We start from the raw sequence: 9,353 nt of genomic DNA, 5'->3' as shown, positions 1-9,353 counted from the left end.
CTTGTTAAGTGACTTTTTTTGGGTGGATTCGGTCTTGCACGTGGAGGGTTTGGGTGTGGGCTTTGGTTTGTGTGGCGCTCCCGTCGGGGGTGCAGTCTGCTGCGAAGGTGCCTTAACCGGCACCAGGAGGCGGGGTTACGCGAGCCTCAGCCAGTGCGTCTTCGCAGCAGTTTTATGATTGCTCAGCACAAGAAATACATTACACACATACAGTTGTTGACAAAATACACTGTACATTATATACCTCAGCTAACTAAACTATGGAAATGTATAATATAATTCATATAGCAATACGGTCTCACTGCACAGCAGGCCAGCAGTTAGCCGAGTCCGCAATCCATGTTGAGGCACTGAGTGACGTGCCTCAACTGGCTGCTGATCACCGCACCGTCTCTTCTCAGTATTTGAACGGCAAATGTGAAAATTCAGCGATTTTGAATAAAAATAATCAAAAACTGGTTAAGTTAAATGGAAAATAACTTTATAGTATAATCACTGGATACATATAACAATTTAATTAATTTTTTTGCTTTTTACATTTTTTTTCTTTCCATGACTTTTCCGTGACCGCACGTCACTGCTGTATATATATATATATGAAATACTTGATTTGGTGAATATACTCCTCCCCTCTTAACCACGCCCCCCTCACCCCAACCACGCCCCTACCCCAGTCCCGATCACGCCCCCCACCTCCCGAAATCGGAGGTCTCAAGGTTGGCAAGTATGGATTTAGGTCATACTTGCCAACCTTGAGACCTCCGATTTCGGGAGGTGGGGGGTGGGGGCGTGGTCGGGGTGGGGCGGGGCGTGGTTGGGGGCGTGGTTAAGAGGGAAGGAGTATATTGACAACTAGAATTCACCAAGTCAAGTATTTCATACATATATATATACATATATATATATATCTACATCCTGAAAATATGCAAACAAAACTGTGTTTGGATAATTGATACTTCAAACTTGCAGAAATAAATATTAAGGAATATAACATAACTTGGCTTCTGAGAGCTTCAAATTGTAGTGAATAAAATGCTAAAGTTGTTGATAAACAAGCAATTATTTTAATGATTAAATATGGTCATTTTAAATGAATTATTATGATAATTTAAAATTAATTATTTCAAATATGTTTATTTTAATGTAAAATTCTATGGCTGGATGTAATAAGGAGTCAGAAAAAATAAAAATACAATTAATTTTGATGTTTTTAGCAAAATATAGTAAACATGTATTTAGTTTTTTTTAATTTTTTTTTATTAATAAATATCTATTTATTTGTAGGTAAGATAAACATAATAATACAATGTATCTCTAGTCTGGATGATTTAGTTCTTGTCACCCTGTTGTCCTCCCGTAGTGAAAAAAGGCTGTCCTCACTCAGGTCCGCATGGAAAATCGGGAGATTTTCGGGAGAATATTTGTCCCGGGAGGTTTTCGGGAGAGGCGCTGAATTTCGGGAGTCTCCCGGAAAATTCGGGAGGGTTGGCAAGTATGATTTAGGTAGCCCCTTTTTTTTCATATTTTTTAGTATTATTACTCTATCTGTATTTGCTTTTTTCTTTCTTTCCTTGATGTTGAAAGTGCCTTGACTTATTGTGTGAGTTACAAATGTATGTTTGTTGTTCAATACATTTTTAAAAAAAAATTTAAAAAAACTTCCTGGTTAGCGTCCTTTCCTGATGACGTCATAGGAGTAAATGCCGCTGATTGGCAACACCTGCGCGTGTTGATCGGGAAGTGCCACGTGTGCCTAGCTCGCCCTCGCAGCGGTGTTTTTGGGCCCGGTTCCGTTGTATTCATTCTCGGATGAATAGAACACGCAAATGTTGATATCACTTGTCGCCAGTTGTCTTCGCGCTGTCATGTTCCTGCTGCTGGCCAGCAGTAGCCGCCCGCCGCCGGTCCGTTGCTCTGCTGGCCTCACGGACGCGCTGCACACCGTCAGCGAGTCCGTCAGCCAGTCCGCCTACGGCAGCATCTTCTCCCCGCTGCTCAAAGCTCTGTCCGAGCACGGCGGCTCCGGCTGGAAGCCGGCGTCCAGGAAGAAGGTCAAACCCGAGCACAAGTACATCAAGTATCTGACGGATGTTTACAAGAGGACGTCCAGGGCGCACAGGAGTTTAGAGCGCGGTGTGCGCTACAATGTCGTCAGACTCATCAAGCCGCAGGAGCAATGTCTGGCGAGAAGCCACAAAGGTGAGCAACACCGGGACACCACACTGTTTGAACCATGAAAGACTACACGACCGTACATTGGAAAATATATTTGATAAATCAGTGTTTTTCAACCTTTTTTTGAGCCGAGGCACATTTTTTTCCCCATTAAAAATACCCAGAGACACACCACCAGCAGAAATCATTAAAGGGGAACATTATCACAATTTCAGAAGGGTTAAAACCATTAAAAATCAGTTCCCAGTGGCTTCTTTTATTTTTCAAAGTTTTTTTCAAAATTTTACCCATCACGCAATATCCCTAAAAAAAGCTTCAAAGTGCCATAAATAAAATGAATATTGGTCGATCTCACTCATGGATGATTGGTATCGGAATTAGAACATCCCTAGTTAATAGGAACCAAGGATATAATAGAAACTGCTATTAAAAGGGTCATAATATGATTTTTTTCTACATTTAACACACTTTATTGTGGTCTACATAACATGTAATGGTGATTCTTTGGTCAAAATGTTGCATTGATTGTTTTATAGACCACCTTCAATCCAGTTTTTCAGGACGCGCTGTTTTGTGGGCAGTCTTATTTACGTGCCTCCACTTTGACAGTGTCTTCTCCTCGTCATCCATGTTGTAGTTTTTAGCGCTTCCATATTGAATCTGACAGATGTAAGTTAGAACTATACCATACATCGTAATAGAAATGGCAACAGTGCAGTATGCATTTTCATGTATAGGAGCCAGTCCGCCCCACAAGAAGATAGAGAATAAGGAGGAGCTTATTGACTACAGCGTCGAACTACAATGGCGGTACATTTCTACAATATATAGAGATATCCACTTACGTCACAGGGCAGACAACATCACAGGACGGAAAAAGGAAGGATTATTTTATAAATATCTCTGCAATGCCTCAATGGTTTGATTTCGAAATTGTAGGACTTGTGCAGATCCTAAATTAGGGTTGTACGGTATACCGTTAGTAGTATAGTATCGCGGTACTAATGAATCAAAAACGATACTGTGCTCTGTTTGAAAAATACCGGTTCGCCATATTTTTTTTTTTACAGGCATGACGGCGCGTCGTCGTGCCATTGCTGTTTTTACGAGTAGAGGAGCATGTTCGGCAGCGCACAATCACGGAGTACTTACAAGCAGACACAGTGTGTAGACAGAAAAGGGAGAACGGACGCATTTTGGCCTTGAACTAGCGATAAAGGTGAAGTTATAACACTGAAACGCCCTCAGGAAGAGATGCTTTAAAACATGGCTAGCCAGTTAGCGGCTAATGTCCACCCGCAGTCTGCAGTGTTTTAACTACTTCTAAATCACTAATCCTCGCCTCCATGGCGACAAATAAAGTAAGTTTCTTACAAGTATCATCCCTGCAGGACGAGGAATAGCTAAATAAGCTTCACTACACACCGTAGGAGGATACAATAGCTCACCGGTGCCACAATGTAAACAAATGCCAAGTTTGGATCTACACCTGACATCCACTGTAATGATACCAAGTACAAGAGCGTATCTAGTCGATACTACTATGATTAGATCAGTATTTTTTATCGTCACAAAATCTTTTTTCTTTAAAAAAAAATTTATATTATGTTTATAAACTCAGGAAATTGCTGGACACATGAGATCTTAAATTATGACAAATGTATGATCCTGTAACTACTTGGCATTGGATCGATACCTAAATTAGTGGTATCAACCAAAACTAATGTAAACAGAAGAATAATAGTAGTTTATTTAATTTTAACAGAAGTGTAGATAGAACATGTTGAAACGGAAACTAACCAGGTATTAACAGTAAATGAACAAGTGGATTAATAATTCATTTTTACAGCTTGTCCTTTATAATGTTGACAAAATAATAGAATGAGAAATGACACAATATGTTACTGCATACATCAGCAGACTAATCAGCAGCCTTTGTTTGTTTACTTACTACTAAAATACAAGTTGTCTAGTATGTTCACTATTTTATTTAAGGACAAAATTGCTATAAAAAACATATGTTTAATGTACAGTAAGATTTTTTTGTTAAAATAAAGCCAGTCATGCCATTTTTTTGTGGTCCCCTTTATTTAGAAAAGTACCGAAAAGTACCAAAATATTGGTATTGAGACAACCCTATCCCAAATATACAAAAACAAGTACCAACAGATAAGAAAAGTTGGTTTTGTATAATACCGTATTTTTCGGACTATAAGTCGTAGTTTTTTTCATAGTTTGGCCGGGGGTGCGACTTATACTCAGGAGCGACTTATGTGTGAAATGATTAACACATTACCGTAAAATATCAAATAATATTATTTATCTCATTCACGTAAGAGACTAGACGTATAAGATTTCAAGGGATTTAGCGATTAGGAGTGACAGATTGTTTGGTAAACGTATAGCATGTTCTATATGTTATAGTTATTTGAATGACTCTTACCATAATATGTTACGTTAACATACCAGTTGGTTATTTATGCCTCATATAACGTACACTTATTCAGCCTGTTGTTCACTATTCTTTATTTATTTTAAATTGCCTTTCAAATGTCTATTCTTGGTGTTGGCTTTTATCAAATACATTTCCCCAAAAAATGCGACTTATATTCCAGTGCGACTTATATATGTTTTTTTCCTACTTTATTATGCATTTTCGGCCGGTGCGACTTATACTCCAGTGACTTATAGTCCGAAAAATACGGTAAGTGACTTTTAGGCATACTTGCCAACCCTCCCGAATTTTCTGGGAGACTCCCGAAATTCATTGCCTCTCCCGAAAACCTCCCGGGACAAATATTCTCCCGAAAATCTCCCGATTTTCAGCCGGAGCTGGAGGCCACGCCCCCTCCAGTTCCATGCGGACCTGAGTGAGGACAGTCTTTTTTCACAATGGGAGGACAACAGGGTGACAAGAAATAAATCATCCAGACTAGAGATAAATTGTATTATTATGTTTATCTTACCTATAAATAAATATATTTATTAATTAAAAAAACAAAAAACTAAATACATGTTTACTATATTTTGCTAAAAACATCAAAAATTAATTGTATTTTTATTTGTATTTTTTCTGACTCCTTATTACATCCAGGCATTAGAATTATACATTAAAATAAACATATTTGAAATAATTAATTTTAAATGATCATAATAATTCATTTAAAATGACCATATTTAATTATTAAAATAATTGCTTGTTTATCAACAACTGCTCTAAAACTTGCTGGTAGACGGCTGCGTTGACCCTGGATCTCAGGAAACAGAGTGGACCGACACCAGCAGATGACATGGCACCCCAAACCATCACTGATGGTGGAAACTTTACACTAGACTTCAGGCAACGTGGATCCTGTGCCTCTCCTGTCTTCCTCCAGACTCTGGGACCTCGATTTCCAAAGGAAATGCAAAATTTGCATGGTTGGGTGATGGTTTGGGGTGCCATGTCATCTGCTGGTGTCGGTCCACTCTGTTTCCTGAGATCCAGGGTCAACGCAGCCGTCTACCAGCAAGTTTTAGAGCACTTCATGCTTCCTGCTGCTGACCTGCTCTATGGAGATGGAGATTTCAAGTTCCAACAGGACTTGGCGCCTGCACACAGCGCAAAATCTACCCGTGCCTGGTTTACGGACCATGGTATTTCTGTTCTAAATTGGCCCGCCAACTCCCCTGACCTTAGCTCCATAGAAAATCTGTGGGGTATTGTGAAAAGGAAGATGCAGAATGCCAGACCCAAAAACGCAGAAGAGTTGAAGGCCACTATCAGAGCAACCTGGGCTCTCATAACACCTGAACAGTGCCAGAAACTCATCGACTCCATGCCACGCCGCATTAACGCAGTAATTGAGGCAAAAGGAGCTCCAACCAAGTATTGAGTATTGTACATGCTCATATTTTTCATTTTCATACTTTTCAGTTGGCCAACATTTCTAAAAATCCCTTTTTTGTATTAGCCTTAAGTAATATTCTAATTTTGTGACACACGGAATTTTGGATTTTCATTTGTTGCCACTTCAAATCATCAAAATTAAATGAAATAAACATTTGAATGCATCAGTCTGTGTGCAATGAATAAATATAATGTACAAGTTACACCTTTTGAAGGCAATTACTGAAATAAATCAAGTTTTTCAAAATATTCTAATTTACTGGCTTTTACCTGTGTGTGTGTGTGTGTGTGTGTGTGTATATATATGAAATACTTGACTTGGTGAATTCTAGTTGTCAATATACTCCTCCCCTCTTAACCACGCCCCCCACCCCCCACCTCCCGAAATCGGAGGTCTCAAGGTTGGCAAGTATGCTTTTAGGGCTTGGCTATTGTAACACGCAATTCACAATTCTTAGATCAAATAAACTGTCTTGCTTTTTGTAAAAATCCAGTATGAAAAGTCATTATGAGCCTCGTATTGTAACACGGCACTTTGCGTTTTCTTACATTTTCCCGCAGAGAGTTTCAAACTGGATCTGTCCTACAGCCTTGATCAAGTTCGAGAAAAGGAGCAGCTTATGAAGGCGACGCTGCTGTACAACTCAGCCCGTGTCAACTCCGTGTGCCACCTGAGCATCAAGGAGCAGGAGCACTCGAACAAGTGTCCACTGTGTGCTGGCATCCGCCAAGCTGTGAACTTCACCTCCGGAGCGGACGACCCAGTCGGAGGAAGCTGGTTGGAGGTCGACATCACTTTGCTTCTCCGGCCTTTCTCAAAATTGCCCAAGCAGAATATACAACTTCTCATCAACGTGGTCTGCCCTGAAGATCTGCAAGCTCTGGATGCTGGTCACAAAGGCCCTTTGGAGTTCACAGTGGGCCCGCCTCCTCTGCTGCTTTATCTCCAGGACGACAGCAAAGCGTCTCGCCAGGCGTTGCCGTCCACTGCCGCTGAGACGCTTGGCAAGCAGATGATTTTCAAGGCTACTCAAACGGCTCGAGCCAAGAGGCGGCGGAAGAGGGAGTCCGCAAAGAGCAAGAGAGGCGATAAAAGCTTGGACATCCACTTGCCGGAGCTTCTTCCCAGCTCTGAATTCCCCACAAGTTACTGTGACTTGTACGATTTCAGGTTGAGGTTTAGCCAGCTCAAACTGGATCACTGGATCGTTTTCCCGCCCAAATATAACCCCAGGTACTGTCGGGGCATCTGCCCGAGGACCATCGGCTTCATCTACGGCTCCCCCGTGCACACCATGGTGCAAAACATCATATACGAGAAGCTTGACTCCTCCGTGCCCAGGCCCTCGTGCATCCCCTCCCATTACAGCCCCCTAAGTGTCATGATCTTCGAAGAGGACGGCTCCTACGCGTACAAGGAGTTCGAAGACATGATCGCGACACGGTGCACCTGCCGCTAAACCAAGCGACCGAATCGGCCTCCCCCCCCCGAACAAATTGAAGAGAATATTACCACGAACCCTTTTGGTGTGCTATTTACGCGTAAGATGTTCTGACCAGGCTCACTGATTTCATCAAGTTCTAAAATAATTGTGCATATAGGATGTTTGCTCTGGAGCAGGTTTGTTTACTTAAACAATGTATTTTAACATTGTGAAAAGAAAAAAATATTAGTTATTTCATTTCTGTTGATGCCTTATCAGAAAGGATGCAAACCCATCCTGTGTTTCAACGAAATACATTATGGTATTGGATATGAAACACTTGATAAAGAAAATGTATAGTATATGATTTTGCATTATTTTAAGTTATTTTTGGTTAACTTATTTTTTTTGACTTAGTGGTCTGTCAATATTATTTGATTTAATACAGTTCGCAAATTTTAAGTAGCCCTGTTCTGGACCCCCCCGCCCCCCCCCCCCCCCCCCCCAAAAATAGAAGGAAAAAGCAGTCACAAAATCTTATCAAATCCTTTTACATATCGTTTTATTCCTGAGCATTACAAACAGTTGTCTGAGTGGTAGCTGTCTTCATAATGTCCAGAATGAAAGCTGTCAAGGTGTCAGTGTGTATTTATTACTTCTGGTCACTGAGTGACTGCATACATTAACATTTGTACTGGTTGAATGTGACAAAATGCAATGTCATGTGTATTTATGCAAATTATATGAATTCACTGTGTGTCTGTGTTCAGCGTAAGGATATCAAATGAAAATGTGTTCTCTGAAAAGTTGGGAAATTAAAAACCAAACCGCATGAATACATTTGTTCTTTGTTAACATGTTATACAATAATGGATTGCTTCAGTATGGTTAGTACCTTTTTCCATCCATCCATCCATCTTCTTCCACTTATCCGAGGTCGGGTCGCGGGGGCATCAGCCTAAGCAGGGAAGCCCAGACTTCCCTCTCCCCAGCCACTTTGTCCAGCTCTTCCCGGGGTATGCCGAGGCGTTCCCAGGCCAGCCGGGAGAGATAGTCTTCCCAGCGTGTCCTGGGTCTTACCCGTGGCCTCCTACCGGTCGGACGTGCCCTAAACACCTCCCTAGGGAGGCGTTCGGGTGGCATCCTGACCAGATGCCCGAACCACCTCATCTGGCTCCTCTCGATGTGGAGGAGCAGCGGCTTTACTTTGAGCTCCCCGCGGATGACAGAGCTTCTCACCCTATCTCTAAGGGAGAGCCCCGCCACCCGGCGGAGGAAACTCATTTCGGCCGCTTGTACCCGTGATCTTGTCCTTTCGGTCATAACCCAAAGCTCATGACCATAGGTGAGGATGGGAACGTAGATCGACCGGTAAATTGAGAGCTTTGCCTTCCGGCTCAGCTCCTTCTTCACCACAACGGATCGATACAGCGTCCGCATTACTGAAGACGCCACACCGATCCGCCTGTCGATCTCACGATCCACTCTTCCCTCACTCGTGAACAAGACTCCGAGGTACTTGAACTCCTCCACTTGGGGCAGGGTCTCCTCCCCAACCCGGAGATGGCACTCCACCCTTTTCCGGGCGAGAACCATGGACTCGGACTTGAAGGTGCTGATTCTCATCCCAGTCTGCTGCGAACCGATCCAGCGAGAGCTGAAGATCCTGGCCAGATGAAGCCATCAGGACCACATCATCTGCAAATAGCAGAGACCTAATCCTGCAGCCACCAAACCGGATCCCCTCAACGCCTTGACTGCGCCTAGAAATTCTGTCCATAAAAGTTATGAACAGAATCTGTGACAAAGGGCAGCCTTGGCGGAGTCCAACCCTCACTGGAAACGTGTCCGACTTACTGCCGGCA

The 9,353-nt window shown here is 42.2% G+C and overlaps 1 protein-coding gene across 1 annotated transcript; it reads left to right on the top strand.

Moving 5' to 3' along the window:
* The first annotated feature begins 1,698 nt into the window (after window positions 1-1,698).
* Window positions 1,699-7,983, top strand: gdf9 (growth differentiation factor 9). The gene is made up of 2 exons (XM_061930505.2): window positions 1,699-2,199; window positions 6,626-7,983. The coding sequence occupies exons 1-2, from the start codon at window positions 1,827-1,829 to the stop codon at window positions 7,522-7,524; spliced, it is 1,272 nt and encodes a 423-aa protein (XP_061786489.2). The 5' UTR covers window positions 1,699-1,826; the 3' UTR covers window positions 7,525-7,983.
* The last annotated feature ends 1,370 nt before the right edge of the window (window positions 7,984-9,353 follow it).

This window comes from Nerophis lumbriciformis, linkage group LG36, assembly GCF_033978685.3.
Source record: "Nerophis lumbriciformis linkage group LG36, RoL_Nlum_v2.1, whole genome shotgun sequence".
Taxonomy (NCBI): Eukaryota; Metazoa; Chordata; class Actinopteri; order Syngnathiformes; family Syngnathidae; genus Nerophis; species Nerophis lumbriciformis.
Note: the sequence above shows the minus strand (reverse complement) of the source record. Positions and strands in the feature narration are given on the sequence as shown.

What these genes read in the sequence shown, in the direction of transcription:
- gdf9 (XM_061930505.2), top strand. Translation starts at nt 1,827, where the DNA reads ATGTTGATATCACTTGTCGCCAGTTGTCTTCGCGCTGTCATGTTCCTG. An exon ending in TCTGGCGAGAAGCCACAAAG is followed by an intron (nt 2,200 to 6,625) that starts GTGAGCAACACC and finishes ATTTTCCCGCAG; the next exon opens with AGAGTTTCAAACTGGATCTG.